This window comes from Dermacentor andersoni, chromosome 7, assembly GCF_023375885.2.
Source record: "Dermacentor andersoni chromosome 7, qqDerAnde1_hic_scaffold, whole genome shotgun sequence".
Lineage (NCBI taxonomy): Eukaryota > Metazoa > Arthropoda > Arachnida > Ixodida > Ixodidae > Dermacentor > Dermacentor andersoni.
The window spans coordinates 3,047,875-3,067,237 of NC_092820.1; the positions used below are offsets into that span (position 1 = coordinate 3,047,875).

The window sequence follows — 19,363 nt, forward strand, 5'->3', positions numbered from 1 at the left end:
TGACAGAAATGATGTGGTAGCAACGGTTTCCCTTCAGCGACGACGTTTTGAACCAGCGCAACATGTGCACAAGGAAAATAGCTTCCAAACAAGCCCAAAATGGCGGCCGCCGGCCACCGGCCCCCATGTTCGCAAATGGTGGCGGCGTGAAGTTCGAGCATGTTTAGCCAATTTTTGCTAATTTTGCATCCACCCTGGCCTGTATAAGAGTGATTTTTCACAATTTTCTGATAAAATTTAGCTTCTGGATTTCTCAGAGGCATTCTTGAATGCATAAACATGGCAAAAATGCACTTTTCCAAAAACCGACTTTTTCTTCGTGATTTTTTGCCGTTTCAAGACCCACGTCTCCCCTTAAGGGGCGACATAGCATCTAATACAAACATTGTTGTTATCAACTCTAGTCACATGAAACTTTCAAGGAATATTCAATCATGTGTGCTCATTACAATTATGCGATGAGTTTTTTTTAATGCCAATTTCAAAAATGTTACGGCAGGAGGCAGGCAGACACGACAGCAAGCGCACGATACGCGGCTCGGGGCTTCTCCGTGAGCGCTAAAAACTTTTTTTTCTCATTTTTTTCACACAAGTTTTAAGTGCTGTTAAAACACCGAAAATATATTGTGTACCCAGACACGTTCAAGGCCACATGTGCTCATGAGACTCGTGAACCGTGATTTTAGGACCACTAGGAATTAACACTATATCGTGCAACCTATGACGATCAGCAAAACCCGCAGAGGGCAGAGAAAGCGACGGATCTCTTGGGCATGCAGGGCCCTCTGGGTTGTAGAAACCCGCAGGTCATTTTCCTATTAGCGTCCCAAATTTTCGCCTCATACTATATGCATATCCGAACAAAAATCAGTCAGAAATTTGGGCTAGAAGTTTTGACTTCGTTATTGCTGCGTGGCTACGGCTTGGTTTCGTTATTACCACGTGAATACAGCACTGTTTCTTTATTGTTGAGTGCGCACCATGACAGCACATGTGTAAACCACGCTTTGCGAAGTGCATCTTTTTTTATTCCGCATTGAAGGACCAATTTGTTCGGACCACGAAAACAGTACTCGGCTGCTTTCAAGAGAAAGGCTATTTAGCCGCACAGGACAGCGGCAACAGTGCGGCCGGGAGGCAGTTTGGCATCAACGAGGGAAGCATTCGCGCATGGCGTCAACAGAAGAAAGGCCTTTTCGCGTGCAGTGGAATGTGAAGGTTTCGCTGCCCAAAGAGTTCCCAGAAATCGATCTCGCCCTGATAGAGTCCGTATGCCAGCAGCGAGCCGCGCATCTAGCTGTGAGCGTGGAGCTTTGCAGGCAAAAGCTAAGGAACTTGCAAGAGAAAAAAGGCTACCGAGCTCCGCCTTCAAAGTGAGCAAGCGCTGGATTTATTGCTACATGGGCCGTTCTGGTTTTTCCTTACGCCGCTGAACTTCAATTTCGCAAAAGTTGCCCGAATCGTTCAAAGAGCTGCTTGTGGCTTTTCAGTGCCACGTTACTTTGTTGCGCAAATCCAAGGACTTCCAGCTAGGGCAAATCGGCAATGATGCTGACCAAACACCGGTTTATCTGGACATGCCATCGCCCCCCACCATACACGAAAAGGGCTCTAAACAAGTTTATGTGCGGTCCACTGGCAACGAAAAAACGCGAGTTACCGCCATGTTGTCGTGCACGGCAGACAGATGCAAGGTTCCGCCCTATGTCGTCTTCAAGCACAATACAGTGCCTAAAAATGAGGAGCTGCCAAAAAAATGTGGTCGTGAGATGCCACGAGAAAGGCCGGGTGAACGAGAATCTTCTGCTCGACTGCATAAAGTCCGTCCGGTGCAGGCGGCCCGGTGCACTGTTGTCATTCCCGTCCATCCTCATGCTGGACGCATTTCGTTGCCATTTAGCTGACTCAGTGAAGAGGCTGTAGCGTGAGTCCGGCATTGAAGTCGTTGTCCCAGGTGTGATGACATCTCAGCTGCAGCCTTTAGATGTTTGCGTGAACAAGGCATTCAAAGATTCGATCAAGCGGTGTTGCAAATTGGATGCGTTCAGGTTAGCCTGCAGTGACGCCGACTGGGTGGCTGAAGCGAGCTTCACCAGCTGCGCTATGCAAGTGCATTGTGGACGCATGGGCCAGCATACCAGAGGACCTTGTGCATCGCGCATTTAAGTGTGGCATCTCAAACGCGTTGGATGGCACAGAGGATGAGTACCTCTGGGAAGATATGTTCGACAAGGAACTGTCCGAAGAGAGCTCAGTGATTAGGTGCAGAATGCAAGTTAAATAAATTATTTCCTCGAGTTTTCCTAACTCATATTGTATGTGAATAAATATTTTTCCATTTCGCGTCCCAAAAGTTTTACCTCGTACTATATGCAGGTTCGTATTATATGCGAGTTTTTACGGTACTTTTCGGTGATAAGATAGCCTCACTGCCTACAGGATTAGCTGACTGAGCTATGTCGAATGCTTGGTTGCGACAGTCAGAAGTTTGAATCCTTTTTTTTTTAATCTGACGATCCTATTGTCATGATCCACCCGGGTTTGTGAACAAGGGGGGGCTCGAGGTAACCTCCGATAGACGGACGCTCCGCAGCGTGGTTGTGCTGAACGATGACTGACCGCTGAGCAGCCGTGCTCGTCGGTGTTTATTGCAGTGCGGTGACCAATGTTGCCTGCCGAGCTTTGCAGGCCAACGAGCCTGGCGGCAAGCGAACATTATGCCTGAGAGGGCGTCACATGCTTGCTACACCCCCTTACCCCCAGTTTGTTTGTTAAATAAAAAAACAAACGTCCATATTCAAAATACGAGGCTCTGCCTCCACCCTAGCTGGGTCGAAGGTGCCTGCTATCCAGGCGAGTAATGGTCCGGTGGCCTCCGCCGTCGAGTACTCCGCCTGGGCACCGGTGTTGATGGGTCGGGAGTGGCAACGCCGGGTGCTGCCTGAGCCAGCCTCGCTCGATCCGGAGGGTCCGTAGTGGTCGGCTTTGCGACTAGTGCTGGGCTCGACACAGGTCCAACGGGTGCCGCACCACTGGCTACGGTTGCTGCCTCCGAGGTGGGTGGTGCTCCGCTGGAAGCGACTGGTGCTGCCGCTAGTCCTCCTGCGGGCTGGAACTCAGAAGTGGCAGTCGAGGGTGCTGGCCAGGTCACGAGGCGAGGCCTGACATGGTCGGCAAGTCTGTGCCACATGTCCCCGTCTGGCATGCTCACGAGCAGCGATGAGGCGCCGGCAGGAGACACCACCTGTCTGGCAGACCAGGGTGGGCCAGGGCGGAAGTTCCTGGCGAAAACTGGAGCTCCCGACTCTGGCAAAGGCTTGGGACGGCACCCTTGGTCAGCAGCCAGCTTCTGCTTCAGATGCTTGAAGAGCACCGTGGATTGGAGGTCTGGATGCAAGACATCCGAGGGTGTCTTGACCCTCCGACCCAGCAGGAGCTCACCGGGGGCACGGCCAGTAACATCGTAGGGCGTGGTCCGGTACTGAAATAGTATCCCGGCCATCTGCGTGCAGAAATCCCCAGTCTGGCTCTTCTTGAGTCTTTCATGGTTTGCACCACCCGCTCGGCTGCACCATTTGAAGCAGGGTGGTACGGCGGAACCATCATCTGGCGAATTCCGTTCTTCGTCAGCCAGGCCAGGTACTCTGTGCTGGCGACAGCAGGACCATTGTCGGACACAATGACATCCGGCAACTCCTGGGCGGCGAAGGCCTGTCGTAGCGCTGCAATGGTCATGCCTGCTGATGGAGTGGCGACAGGTAGAACCTCAACCCACTTTAAAAAGGCGTTCACCACCACCAGGAAGTAATGGCCCTTGAAGGGTCCCCCAAAATCCACATGTAGGCGGGACCAGTGTCTGTGGGAACGGCCAGGGGGGGGGATTTCCACATGACGCGAGGTTCGCTGATGCGCCTGGCAGATTTGGCAGCTCTGCACCAAGTTAGCGATGTCCTGGTCCAGGTCAGGCCACCAAACGTGGGACCGGGCCACCATCTTGGTCTTTTCTACGCCAGGATGACCCACGTGCAGCAACTGCAGGACCCTGGACCGGAGACTTTGTGGGATCACTACCCTTGAACCCCACAATAGGTAGCTATGCTGCAAGCTCAGCTCAGCGGCCTTGTGGCTATAGGCCTGCTGCACGAATTCTTCTCCATGGGACACCGCCTTGACCACCTGAGACGGGACTGGGTCCCGGCTGGTTGCTTGAGATACCGCAGATCTGGAGAGCACCTCCGGGTACGCGTGTTCCAGCATGAACACTTCAGCCGGTTCTGGCACAGCATAGGCACCTCCGGCAGGGGCAGGCAGCTCAGGGCATCGGCAGGTCCCAGGTCCTTTCCTGGACGGTAAACCAGCTGATAACTGTAAGCTGCCAGCCTCAAGGCCCAGCGTACCACTCGAGGTGATGCCTGCACAGGAACTGCCTTGTCAGGCCCCATCAGCCCCAACAGCGGCTTGTGGTCCGTGCCCGCCTCAAACTTCTGGCCCCACAGATACTGGTGGAAGCGTTCGACACTGAACATGAGGGCCAAACCTTCCTTGTCCAGCTGGCTGTAACGTTGCTCTGCAGCATGAAGCCGACAAGAAGCAAACAACACAGGGCGTTCCTGGCCATCTTTGACCCGGTGTGCCAGGACGGCTCCCACGCTGTACGGCGATGCATCTACGGTAAGGACGACAGGCTTGGCAGGATCGAAGTGCAGCAGCACTGTAGCCTTGGTGATTAGCTCCTTGCTGCGCTGGAAGGCCCGGTCCTGCTCCTTCTTCCAGACCCATTGCTGACCATCTCGAAGCAGAAGATGGAGTGGCTGCAGATGCTCCGACAGGTTCGGCAGAAAACTCCTGTAGAAGTTGATGAGGCCAAGGTAGATCTGAAGCTCCTTCTTGTTCTGGGGCTTAGGTGCCTTGAGCACAACATCAGCTTTGCGAGGAGCCGGGGCTAGGCCTGCATGGGAAATGACATGTCCCAAGTACTCAATGCTGGGAGCTTGGAAAACGCACTTTTCCAGCTTGAGCTTGAGGTCGGCGTCCTGCAGTTGTACCAGGACGTCGTGCAGGTTCTGCAGGTGGTCCCTGTCGTCTCTGCCAGTAACCAGGATGTCGTCCAAGTACACTGTCACGTGCCTCATTCCCCAGAAGAGGATGTCCATCTCCCTTTGGAATATGGCTCGGGCCGAGGCCACGCCAAACGGTAAGCGCGTGTACTGAAAGAGCCCCAAAGTTGTCGATATTGTGACATACTTCCGGGAGACATCCTGGAGCACCAGCTGCTGGTAAGCATCTCTGAGGTCGAGCTTGGTAAACTTCTCTCCAGCGGACAATGCTGACCAGATATCTTCTATCCGGGCAGCGGGTACTTCTCAACGGTAGCGACTGGGTTGTGGTAACCTTGAAATCCCCGCAGATCCTGCCACTGCAGTCTCGCTTGAGGGCTAGTACGACGGCAGCGGCCCATTCATGCGTCTTGACGGGCACCAGGATGCCCTCTCGCTGTAACCGTTGCAGCTCCTGGGTGGCCCCGTTCTTCAGGGCGAACGGCAGTGGGCGAGTTCCCTCAGGTACATAGATGCCTGCCATTGAATGTGCCCACTCCTGGCTGGAACAGGGACTTGAACTCGGTCAGGAAGCTGGGAACGTCTTTCGCCACGTGCAGGCTGGCTTCCTGGTACTCTGGCAGACGAATGCCCAGTGCATGAATCCAGTTTTGGCCCAGCATCGTCGGTGACGACCCCTTGGTTAGGTAAAGGGGAAGGGTTGCCTCCCTGTTGCTAAAGTGAACGCTGACCTGTGCCTGACCCTGGACCTGGGAGAGTTGCCCAGAGTAGCTGCGCAGCATCATGCCCGAAACCTCGACGGACACGCCGGAGAAAGTACGCTTGAAGAGTTTCCCGGCCATTACTGGCACGCTGGCCCCTGCTTCCAGTTCCAAGGAAATGGGGTGCCCGCAGATTTTGACGGTCAGCATGCACGGCGGCACAGACGACGGTACAAAGCCTGTGTGCCCCATGTCGAAAATCGGCGGGTTCTCGGCCACGACGTGGAACCTGGCCGCGGGAGAACTTGATCTCAATCGTCACTTAACAGCGCATACAAAGAGAACTTGAGCCTGCTGCCGCACGCCCTCGCCGCATATCCTTGCGACGGCTACCCTGGCCGTGGGCTTGTGTGGTACCTGGGCCTGAATCAGGCTGCTGCTGCTGTTTGCTGTTCGTCCTCCCCCTTCGGCATACACGTGCCAGGTGCCCAGTTTCCCGCACGTAAAGCATTGTGCTTGAGAGAACTGGCACTGTGAGTGGGAGTGGGCACCACCACGGCGACCGCAAGTACTGCCCTTTGTCGCCAACTCGTTGACCGCCGCTTCTGCCAACGGTGAGCCAGTCGCACGGGAAATCTTGACGGTGTCCTTGGCGGCAGCTTCCATTACCAGCGCAGCCTTCACGGCATCCTCCAGCGAGGGGTCGGGAAGCTCCAGGAGTCACGTCTGCATGGCGGGGTTGTTGATTCCGCAGACGAAACAGTCCCGGAGCAGCGAGTCCAGTTGATCCCCGATAGCACAGGCACTCGCTAACCCTCGTAGCGCAGCAACGAACTGCCCGAGGGTCCCTCCTTCCTGGCGGCTCCAGTTGTTGAAGCGGAAACACCCCATTAGTGTGGATAGTGCTTGGTTAAAATGCGAGCGCAGTATGGCGAGCAGCTCAGCCAGAGTCTTAACATGCGGCGTGGCTGGCTTGAGAAGGTTGAGCAAGAGGCTGAAGCCGCGGGTCCCGCAGCTGGCCAGGAAAATGTCCCTCTGTTTGGCCTTAGGTGTGTCGTTTGCCCGGAAGAACGCGTGGACTTGTTCCTCATAAATTTGCCAGGCGGACCCATCTCCCTCGATAGGCTCGAGCCTTCTGTACAGCGGCATGGTGGCAGCAACGGGTTCGGTGTTTCACCGCTCGCGGTGGCGTTGGATGATCCGTGGGTACTCGTCGCCATTGTCACGAGTATCCCATCCTTGTCGCCAGTGTCGCGATCCACCCGGGTTCGTGAACAAGGGAGGGCTCGAGGCAACCTCCGATAGACGGACGCTCCGCAGCGTGGTGGTGCTGTACCATGACTGACCGCCGAGCAGCCGTACTCGTCGGTGTTTATTGCAGTGCGGTGACCAATGTTGCCTGCTAAGGTTGGCAGGCCACCAAGCCTGGCGGCAAACGAACATTATGCCTGAGGGGGCGTCACATGCTTGCTACACGTATGCCTGACTTTGACCTTCTCTAGTGCTCTACTTCTGCAGGCTTGAAGTGACGACTGACACTGACGAAAGATGCAGAGAGCGAGTGGGGCTATATTAATCCAGGTACAACCAAATTAAGAAAGCCCCTAAGCTTCAACAAAAACACTTTCTCCAGAACAGGAATTGGCCCCCTGGTGCAGTATTTGGCAACTCCCTCCTCATGATTCCTACAATTGACCCGTAGCCCGCAGTCCCCAGCACCTGCGAATCACCTGACCAAGGCAGCAGTCAGACCTGTAACGCAGCAGAGAGTGCTAAGAATCTGTGGGCCCGGACAGGCCGCCAATGGAAACTGACCCTGTCAACCTGTGACAGCCGAACTTTCTCAAGTGAGGCCAGGTTGGCAGGACTCTTTAAGGAACTGTCAGACATTGTTTGGGATATCATTGGCCTTAGTGAGATTAGAAGTGGTGAAGCTTAAACAGTGCTGACTAACGACCATGTCCTCTGCTATAGAGGTCTGCCGGATAAGAAGCATTATGGGGTAGGATTCCTAATCCATAAGGACATAGCGGGCAACATTGACGAATACTACCGCATTAATGAGAGGGTAGCAGTAGTCGTAATCAAGCTTAACCCTTTGAGGGTCGATTATTTTTTGCCATATGCGACCGCCCAGGGTCGATTTTCTTTATTACAGACTCCAATTCTTCTTAGGGACTTATTTCGAAAAAAAATCACCATAATTTTTCTAGGGTGACCGTAAAGTGAGAAAAAAATATTTTGCGTTGGTATATATGTACTATTCATTAATAACAATAAAAAAGGAAATAAACTTATCAGAATTGAAAATTTGATACATTGTTATAGTTCAAGGCTTTGAAAATGCACACATGAGAATATTTCGCAAGATTCGAACGTTCCTGCTCTTAAACTAAGATGTACATGCTTCGCGTAAACTGCGTAGGTTCACGCACTCAAGAAAACTGTTTGTTTGTGTGCCCATCAAGAAAGCAAAACGTGTGACAAACTTCCACTAATCTTCATCTCATCGCCAACCAGAGGCAATTAGTTCTCGCGAGTCTCGCCCCCCCCCCCCTCCCCCCCCAAAAAAAAGCAGTGGAAACACATGTACGGTGGCATCCTTCCTATGCGCACCTCCATGAGCACTAAACGAGCGAGAAACAAGCGGTCACCCTTTGAGCGATCAGTAACGAGATAGGCAACAGTTTTGCAAGCGCAAGAAACCAAAACCACCCGTGGAAGAAAACCCAAACCGCCACCAGTCCGCGTGTGCATCAATGTGTAAGCGGTATTATATAGATGCGCGGCAGCGAACTAGTGCTAAAACAAACCATGCGACAAAAACCGAAAAAGGGAGGCGTGCGAAAAAAATTCCCTGTTTCCCCACATAGTGGCAGCACATGACAGAAAAGAAAAAGTTAGGAAATCAGCGTGCTTTTTAAAAGTAGAGACAGCGCTGTAAATATAAGCCTGCAACCATTTTGGGCTTCGTTCGCGGCGCCGTATATTTACGTCATTAACCCTCAAAGGATTAATAACACATATATATTAAAGGTAGTACAAACCTACGCTCCAATATCCAGCCACGATGGTGATGGGGTCATCATCATCATCAGCCTATTTTATGTCTACTGCGGGACGAAGGCCTCTCCCTGCGATCTCCAATTACTCCTGTCCTGTGCCAACCGATTCTAACTAGCGCTTGCGAATTTTCTAATTTCATCGCACCACCTAGTCTTCTGCTGTCCTCTACTGCGCTTTCCCTTCTCTTGATACCCATTCTGTAACCCTAATGGTCCAACGTTTATCTAACCTGCACATTACATGACTTGCCCGGTGGCCATTTTTTTTCTCTTTCAATTAGAACTGTCAATTATAATATAAGCTATACCCGTTTGCTCTCTGATCCAAACCGCTCTCTGTCTCTCAAGGTCAGGCCTAGCATTCTTCGTTCCATCGCTCTTTGTGCGGTCCTTGTTCTCAAGCTTCTTTGTTAGTCTCCATGTTTCTGCCACATATGTTGGCACTGGTAAAATGCACTGATTATACACCTTCTTTTTCAGTGATAATTTTAAGCTTCCTGTCAGAAGCTGACAATGTCTGCTGTATGCGATCCAACCCATTTTTATTCTTCTATGAATTTCCTTCTCATGATCTCAGTTCCCTGTGAAAAATTGACCTAGGTAAACGTACTCCTTCACAGAGTCTAGAGGCCGACTGGCGATCCTGAACTCTTGTTCCCTTGCCCGGTTATTCATTATTATGTTTGTCTTCTGCATATTAATCTCCAACCCCACACTTACACTCTCTCTGTTAAGATCCTCAATCATTTGTTGTAACTCGTCCGCAGTGTTGTTGAATAGAACAATGTCATCGGCAAACCGAAGGTTGCCGAGGTATTCGCTGCCAATTCTTACTTATAAGCTTTTCCAGTTTCATGGCTTCAATACTTTTCCAAGCACGCAGTGAATAGTATTGGAGAGATTGTGTCTCCTTGTCTGACCCCTTACTTTATACGTAACTTCCTACTTGTGGAGAATTAAGGTAGTTGTGAAATCTCTAGATATTTTTCAGGATATTTACGTAAATGGTCTGTACTCCTTGATTACATAATGCCTCTATGACTGCTGGTATCTCTACTCAGTCAAATGCCTTTACCTAATCTATGAAAGCCTTATATAGAGGCTGATTGTACTCTGCGGATTTCTCGATTACCTAACGACATGGATGTGATCCATTGTAAAGTATCCCTTCCTGAAACCTGCCTATTATTTTGGTTGACCGACAGACAGGAGTGTTAAGTCCAGTGTCACCCTTATTCTATTGGAGATTGTCTTGGTGAATATTTTGTATAGTACCGAGTGTAAGCTAATGGGCCTATAATTTTCAATTCTTTAACCTCTCCCTTTTTGTGGATTAGTATAATGTTTGCACTCTTTCACTTTTCTGTGACCCTTGCAGTCAATAGACACTTCGTATAGAGAGCCACCAGTTTTCCAAGCAATATGTCTCCTCCATCTTCTCCTGCCGCTCTTCCCTGTTTCATGTCTTTGAAAGCCCTTCTGACCTCATTGCTAGTTATAGGAGGATTTTCTGCATCCTGTTTATCACTGCTTCGAATGGAGGCATTCTGATTCCTCTGGGTACTGTACAGGTCAGTATAGAATTCTACCGCTGCTTTTACTATACCTTCGAGATTGCTGATATTACCCTGCTTATCTTTCAATGCACACATCTTGGTTTGTCCTATGCCAAGTTTCCTTCGCACTGATTTCAGGCGGCGTCCATTTGTTATGGCTTCTTCAGTCTTTCTCATGTTATAATTTCGAATATCCCTTGTTTTTGCTTTGTTGATCAGTTTTAACAGTTCCGCGACTTCTATCCTATCTCTTGAGTTGGGACACTTTCGTTTTTTGTCATTTCTTTATTAGATCCTTGGTTATTTGGAAGAGCTTGCCTACTGGTTGCCGTGGTGCTTTGCCTCCCACTTAAATTGCTGCCTCTAATGCCAGCCTAGTTACGGTTTCATTCCTTATCTCTGTCATCATCGTCATCTCGTTGTTCTAAGGCTGCATATTTGTTTGCAAGTACCAGCCTAAATTTGTCTGCTTTTACCCTTACTGCTTCTAGGTTGACCTGTTTCTTTTTGATCAATTTAGCTCTTTCTCTGTTGAAATTGAGGTGAATCCTAGCCCTCAGTAACCTATGATCGTTGCACTTTACCCTGCCTATCACTTCTACATCTTGCACTATGCTGGGATCAGCAGAAAGTATGAAATCAATTTAATTTCTTGTTTCACCATCAGGGCTTTTCCAGGTCCACTTTCTGTTGCTGCGCTTCCTGAAAAAGTTGTTCATCATTCGCGTTTATTCCTTTCTGCGAATTCTACCAGCATCTCTCCTCTAGCGTATCTAGAATTGACACCGTGGTTGCCAATTGCTTGTCCGCCAGCCTGCTCTTTCCCCACTTTTGCATTGAAGTCGCCCATTACTACAGTGTATTGAGTTTGCACTTTTCTCATCGCTAATTCAACATCTTCATAAAACGGATCTACTTCCTTATCGGTAGCACAGGCGCTGTCCAAAGCTGTAGAAAGGCCTAAATCACCTAGGAACTGTCAAGGTTGTCTGTTGTGTGGGAGGCGCATAGCCGTACTGTTCTGCACGGCTTGTCTAGCCACTCTTAATTTTCACCCGGTAGCGGAAGTTTCGGACGGTCAGGGCAGGCAGGCACAAGGTCAAGTGGGTGATAAGCGGCTCGGGGCTTCTCTATAAGCGCTGAAAACTTTTTCCTTTTCTCATTTATTTTCACACAAGTTCTAAGTGCTGTTAAAATTCGCCGTAAATATATTGTGTACCTAGGCACGCTCAAGGCCACATGCGCGCATGAGATTCGTGAACCACAATGTTAGGACCACCAAGAATTTACACTATATTGTGCAGCCTATGACCGTCAGCAAAACCCGCAGAGGGCGGATAAATCAACAGATCTCTTCAGCATGTAAGGCCCTCAGGGCTGTATGTTTCGGTGATAAGGTAGCTTCACTGCCTGCGGGATTATCTGGCTGTGCTATGTCAAATGCTCAGTTGCGATAGTTGAAAGTTCGAATCCTCTCTCTCTCTCTATATATATATTTTTTAAGCTTCCAACAATGGTATGCCTGACTTGGACTTCCCGACACCAGCAAAAAATGCCGAGAGCGAGTGGGGCTATACTAATCCAGGTACAACCAAATCAGGAAGGCCCCTAAGCTTCAACAACAACACTCTCTCACCAGAACAGGAATTGGGTTCCCTGGTGCAGTATTTGGCCACTCCCTCCCTCATAATTCCTACAATTAACCCATGGCCCTCACTCCCCAGCAGCTGCAGAGCACCTGTCCAAGGCGGAAGTCAGACCTGTAATGCAGCAGAGGGTGTTTAGAATCTCCGAATCTGGGCAGGCCACCAATGGAAACTGATCCTGTCAACCTTTAATTACCGAACTCTGTCGAGTGAGTCTAGCTTAGCAGGACTCTTTGAGGAACTATCAGATATTGTTGGGGATATCATTGGCCTTAGTGAGATTAGAACTGGTGAGTCTTACACATTACTGAATAACGGCCATGTCCTCTGCTATAGAGGTATCCCAGATAAGAAGCAATAAGGGGTAGGATTCCTAATCCATAAGGATATAGCGGGCAATATTGACAAAATCTACAGCATTAATGAGAGGGTAGCAGTAGTTGTAATCGAACTTAATAAGAGGTACAGAGTAAAGGTAGTATCAACCTACGTTCTAACATCCAGTCACGATGATGATAAAGTAGGTCAGTTTTATGAAGATGTTGAATTAGCGATGAGAAAAGTGTAAACTCAGTTTACTGTAGTAATGGGCGACTTCAATGCAAAGGTGGAGAAAAAGCAAGCTGGTGAACGAGCAATTGGCAACTACAGCGTCGATTCTAGGAACGTTAGAGGAGAAATGGTGGTAGAATTCGCAGAATGGTATAAGCTTTGAATAATGAACACCTTCAGGAAGCATAGCCATAGCAAGTGGACCTGAAAAAGCCCTAATGGTGAAACAAGAAATGAAATTGACTTCCTACTTTCTTGTGATCCCAGCATAGTGCAGGATATAGAAGTGATAGGTAGGGTAAGGTGCAGTGATCATAGGTTAGTAGTGGCTAGGATTCACCTCAATTTGAAGAGAGAAAAAGTAAAATTGGTCAAGAAGAAACAGGTCAACCTAGAGGCAGTAAGGGTAAAAGCAAATTCAGGCTGTTACTTGCAAACAAATATGCAGCCTTAGAACAGAGAGATGAAGATGACATAGTGGCAATGAATGAAACCGTAACTAGGCTGGCTTCAGAGGCAGAAATTGAAAGGGGTGGCAAGGCTCTAAGGCAAACAGTAGGCAAGCTCTCTGAAGTAACAAAAGACCTAATGAAGAAACAACAAAAATGAAAGTGTCCATCTCAAGAGATAAAATAGAATATGCACTAAAAGATAAGCAGGGTAATATCACCAGGAATCTTGAAGGTATTGTAAAAGCAGTGGAAGGATTCTATACTGACCTGTACAGTGCCCAGAGGAGTCAGAATGCCTCCATTCGAAGCAGTAATTAACAGGATACAGAAACTCCTCCTACAACTAGCGATGAGGTCAGAAGGGCCTTTCAAGACATGAAACGAGGAAGAGCAGCAGGAGAAGATGGAATAACAGTCTACTTAATCAAAGATGGAGGAGACATAATGCTTGTAAAATTAGCGGCTCTTTATACGAAGTGTCTATTGACTGCAGTGGTCCAAGAAAACTAGAAGAATGCAAATATTATACTAATGCACAAAAAGGGAAATGTTAAAGAATTGAAAAATTATAGACCCATTAGCTTACTCCCAGTAGTATATAAAATATTTACCAAAATAATCTCCAATAGAATAAGGTCAACACTGGACCTTAGCCAACGAAGAGAATAGGCTGGCTTCAGGAAGGGATACTCTACAATGGAAGAAAGGGGTCAAACAAGGAGACACAATATCTCCAATGGTATTTACTGCATGCTTGGAAGAAGTATTTGGAAAGCTTAGGAGTAAGGATTGACAGCGAATATCTCAACAACTTTTAGTTTGCCGATGACATTGTTCTATTCAGCAATACTGTGGACCAGTTACAACATATGATTGAAGACCTTAATGGAGAGAGTGCAAGGGTTGGGTTGAAGATTAATATGCAGAAGACAAAGATAATCATGAAGAGTTGGGCAAGGGAGTTAAGGCACGTTAAAGACCGCACAAAGAGCGGTGCAGTGAAGAATGCTAGGCATACTGTTAAGAGACAGAAAGAGAGCGGTTTGGATCAGAGAGCATACGGGTATATCTGATATTCTTATTGTCATTAAGAGAAAAAAATGGAGCTGGGCAGGTCATGTAATGTTCAGCTTTCACATACATCAGTTAAACATATCAGGAGGTGTGGAAGTCAAAGAAGGAAACACACACACGCAAAAAAAAGATGACTTCAGATTAGTACATGTTTTGTGAAGGTACTGAAATTTGCAATCTAACAGAGACAACGATGCATGGCTAGCGCAAGTGTCTCCTAATCTTTTGATGTGAAATGCCTCGATTATTTCCCGTGTGGTTTGGCATTTGTGTCTGGAAAGAATTTTTGTGTCTTCATAGAAAGGTTTACAACCACAATTGAAACAATGTGACGCTAAATGTGATGCATCAGGGTTGTTTAGTGAATTTTTGTTTGATGGTTTTTTTTTTTACCTTGTCACGTTCTTATGCTGTGGTTTTTGCAATCACCTATATATATGTGTTCTTCGTTCTAATAAAAATTTAGTTGAGAGTTAGCGCTCGTCCTGTCTGCTCCTTTCTGTGTCCTTGTTCACTTCGCACTACAATCCAAGATCATGTTAAAATTTCTTTGTTAAAGATTTGCGATGGGATCTGTAGAAAACCTACTGCAGCAAGAAAGATAAAATTAAGCAGATTTGTTCCTGAGTGCAAGTTGGCATTTAAATGTTTGTATCTGTATTTTACTGAAGTTATGAAATTCCAAGGTTGCAACTTTGTAGAAATGTGAATTTTTGTTGATTTCTACAAGATCTTTAAAGGTTGAAGTGTATTTAAATGCTATATTATAGTTTTCATGCACTCTCCAGCTCGTCTGCAATCATGGAAAAAAATATATATATGGAGAGAACTGAATGAGTAGCAGGGACCCAGTGCCACTCCAGAAATTTAAAGGACTCTTTAAGAACCACAGAGGATGTCATTTTCAAATGGCATTGACAGTCCTGTCACCGGTAGGGTGATTCAACTTGCTTAGAAATTCATCAATAATTTTAAATAACCAGCAAACGAGAAAGCGAAACAGACTGAAACGGGTAGCTGATTCGTGTGACGGCACGATGAGTCGATGACGTCAAATCCTATATTACCATAATGTAAATACACAAAATGCGTGCTAAACATCCAGTACACTTGGCCCTAATGCCGAAGAAGCGAAGCCTGTGATGTCTCCTGACGACACAGGGAACTTTTACAGAGTTTCCGAACTAGACGGGCAATTTAAGTGAGGATTTCAATGGCAGTGGTGGTGTAGTCTCGGATGTCCCAAACAAAGGGTGGCCAGTAGAAACTCATGAGTCATGCACGCAACTAATCTTTAAAATTCATTTTCAGGAAAACTAAAAAACTTGCAGCCATATAGTTTGGCGCAGATAATCGGAGGGCAAAAGAGAACATATATTCAAAATTTTATCGATATCTATGGACAATGAAAAATCGCCGGGGTTGCCCTTTAAGCTAAGTTTTGCCTGGCACCTGCCTTGCAGGTGCGTCATGAAATGAAAATTATAAAAATACCAGGATTGAAAGATAGATGTCTTTAGGGATTTTTTTGTCTCCAAGACCCTTGTACAGTTGGTGGCACCTAATCGAGAATCCGACCACAAATCCATTCTGTCTGTCTGCAGTAGACACCATTCGTCATCCTGCAGCGGAGCATCCTGTGCTCTCGAAAACATTCACCGTGGTAGGAAATTATTTTTGCCCACAGCAAGCTTTAGCTTGATCTTGGCCAATTCAATGTAAGGAAGGTAGAAAGATATTTTTATTTGCATATATTTACGTTCGATCAGCATTGTGCTAATTTCTGAACCATGGGATATGTCAGTGCTCCGTAAATATTTGGTGAATAGTCTGGTGATGAAATCATTTATTTTTATTTTCACCCGAGAGAAAAATACCAAAACTCACTCTTGTAGCATTGGACAAGTGAGTAGGTAGCCTTGCAGAGTGTTTGCTGCACTTATCCTGGCAGTGTTTGTGTTTCGTGACATTCATAATAGTGCTCCAGCAGAATTTATAAAACACTGCGCATAGCAGAGGAAGATACTTTCTCCTTTTTTCGTTTTTGTTCGTGTCTCTTAGGCTGTTGAGTGCACCAGTCGTACACACTGGACGGAAGAGATGCAATAAGGAACGGAATTTGTTAAACCGAGGGAATTTGGCTTAGTGGTATAAATATAAATATAAATAGCGGTACAGTGCAAATGACACAGAACTGTAGAAGGGATCCTATGAACGTGTACAGTACTGACCTCTGTGCAGAGGCTCATAGCCTTATCTGTGCTTCTAAGAAATTCTGAGTCGGGGTACAGAGACTGAGCAGGTTTATCTGCTTTGTTCAGAGTGCATTCCACAGCATCTTTAGACTGTCTACTAGGCCTGAAAGAGTAATGACACATCATCTGTGGGATGTACGCTTAAATCATTGCTAAATCTTGTTGTGCATTACGTACTTGCTTCAGGCGAGTCACCGACACAGACACCAGGTGTCTCTGTATAAGGTTTATGTTGCTGTCAACAGAGGGCACCATCAGTGCGCAATTATGTGTGTGGGTTGGTTGAATTAAAGGCTGTTTTCAGTTGGCAGCTGGTTTAGAAAAAGTATGTAACATGCGACACAACACTAAACTTTGGAGGGACACTAAATGAAAACATTGCTGTGTGAGATAGATGCATTATTCAACTACAGGGTGTGGTAAAAGTTCCTGCACTCTCTAGAAAAGCCCAAACTGAAGTAATTTCTGAGTGTTCTGTCCAAGGAATTGTGAAAGAGAAGCTGCAAAAATGCAAGCTTCAGAAAGCTCACAGAGCACAGGAAAGACCACCAGGGTCATAAGATGCACAGACCTGCTCAAACGCTTTGGCAGCGTGGCATGCCAACGCAGTATTCTCTTCAGAGACGAGGCAGTATTCAGTATCAGGCAGTTTTTAAACCATTAAACAATAGAATATTGACAAAAAGCCTTGAAAAAAGCTGGCATCAGTGGAAAGATTTCGTGAAGACTTCCTCGCCCGCAATCGGTGATGGTTTTGAAGGCAATCACTTCTGATGGAAATGTACAGCTGGTTGGAACAGGGAGCCAAAGCACAGCCTATCTGGTCCTGAAAACAGGGTACCTGCCTGTGGACCATCAGTGGACGTAGCTACAGGACTCCGTGCTCGTTCACAATGCGAAGGTGGCGCAACAGTGGTACACTAAAAACTTACCCAATTTTATTCCCTCCTCAATGTGGCCCCCGAAGAGCCCAAATCTAAATCTGCTTGACTATTATGTCTGGTCTGGGTTAAAAAGCTCAGTCTTCTCTACTTTTCATGGCAGTTTGGCTGCTCTTCGTCGCACATTGGAAAAAGTGTGGAGTAAATTATACATAGACTACATCTGTGCAATCATCAATGCATTTGAAGCAACTCGAGGCTTGTATTCGTGCTAGAAAAATGTATGCTTTTCGAAAAGCAGACTGAGGTTTGTGGGTGTAGAACAATTATGGGTTCTTATTTGAGTGCAAAACTTTTGGCGCAATCCATAGAATGCTGTCATCATTTTCTGTGTGCCAAAATATCGCTTTGTTGCGTACAAAATTGCCCCCAAGGGTACTGCTGCTGCTCCTTATTTTGAACCTCCGCATGACCTTCCTCTGCGCCGCTCTCTGCGAATCGGCCAGTTTTGATGCACGAAAGTGGCCGAGTGGTCGTCAACCGGGGCGCCACCCAGATTTTTCATTTTCGTCATTGCTACGAATGGCAATTGGTTATTACAGAAGCCTAATCTCTTAATCTAGCTTGACTGTTTGTCTGCAGGTTGACGCTAGACTAAGCCATTCCGAGTGGCTGGTGCACTTTGAAAGGGAAGTGCACCAGTGGCAGAAGAGGCAACAGCAGCAGCAGCAGCAGCAGCATCAACGAGGCATGGGCGACCACCAGCCGCCGTCTGCCTCTACACAGTCTCAAACCAGTGGAGCCCTGGAAGACGCAGAGCGCCTGCAACAGCTTGCACAGGCCAATGCCAAGCTTGACAAGGAGGTCAGTACCCACTGCCGCCATCTTTCACATTGAAATTTATTCGAGTGTGTGACAGTACAGTAAAACCTTGTTAAACCGTACCCACTTAAACAGTAGTTACGTTTTAAAAGTAGTAAAGTCAAATCCATGATTCGGAGACCATTGAACATAATGTGTTCTGTATCCACATAAACCGTACCAGCTTATTGCGTACGTATCGGTTAACACGTAGTGCTTCCACTTTTCGTTGCGCAAACACGGCAGTGCATCGTCTCCATCGGGCAGGCCGGCAGAACAACAAGCCTCAGAGACCGGAACAACGGCCTCCAAGTGCCCTGTGCATTTGCACGTGAAGCCACATCATCGTTTCGGCGCTGTGCCAGAGAGCGTTGTGGCATCGTGCAAACAGGGACTCGCGCCATGCTGAAGCTCAGATAAAAAAGACGGCGGGCGCTCAGCATAGAAGAAAAATTGGACAATGAAGTCGGCGTTGGCACGCAACAGGGATCTACCGTTGACTACGGTGCGTGCCATTTGGAATGCAAAGAAGTTGCTCGGGAGCGCTGCTGCGACCATGAAGAGATGTCGGCTACAAGGTTAGACTTTTCGTCATCCTTGCCTCTGTTGATGCCGAAGTGTCAACTAGCGACAGTGATGACGACGACACGGAAAGCGACAGCACGGGTGATTCAGGCCCAACAGTGGCAGAAGCTGCAGGTTACGTCATCCTCATGAATGCATTCGTCGCAATGAGAGCAGCAACCTGCTATGAAAAAGGTGCCCTTGACTTCTACAGCGCTACCTTGCCTGTGCACGGAGGATATGCAACGTCAACGAGGAATTCGCCGTGCGAGTGGCCGCCGAGATGAGGGGGCTGGTTGAAAAGCTGGCTTGCAGCTTCAGCAAGTTTGAGGCTGCTGTCGTCGCTGCTAGGTTGCTGTGGCATGAAACAAAGTTAACACTTTTGTCGCGCAAAGTTGATAAATACTGCATGTCTTTTTCCCATTTCATCGCACTCAGAGTTCCATTTTTGACTGATAAGTGGGTGATCTCGTGCTATTTCGGTTAAGCTGTACTACCGTTTAGTATGTACTTTTTCCAAGCTCTGGGCAACTAGCGAGTTTCGGGTTTAGCAAGGTTTCACCGTACATGCACTTAAGAACGTGAGAAATGGGTGACCAGGCCTAACTAGGCCCTTTTTTTTTATAGAGCTTAGATTTACTGTGAGCTGACATTCTCTTTGCCTGCTCGAGCATTTAAGGTTGCTGCAGGGTGTCTACC

The 19,363-nt window shown here is 47.6% G+C and overlaps 1 protein-coding gene across 14 annotated transcripts in view; it reads left to right on the top strand.

The window, feature by feature from the left end:
• The window catches only part of LOC126535675 (uncharacterized), a 364,982-nt gene that overhangs the window by 168,917 nt on the left and 176,702 nt on the right, over positions 1-19,363 (top strand). For all 14 annotated transcript variants that reach the window (XR_011895591.1, XR_011895592.1, XR_011895593.1 and 11 more), the window contains exon 14: positions 17,882-18,103. Coding sequence is in view for 11 of the 14 variants with exons in the window: in XM_050182488.3 (XP_050038445.1) it covers positions 17,882-18,103 (222 nt within the window). In the remaining 3 variants the exon portion in view is untranslated. The remainder of the gene's footprint in view (positions 1-17,881; positions 18,104-19,363) is intronic.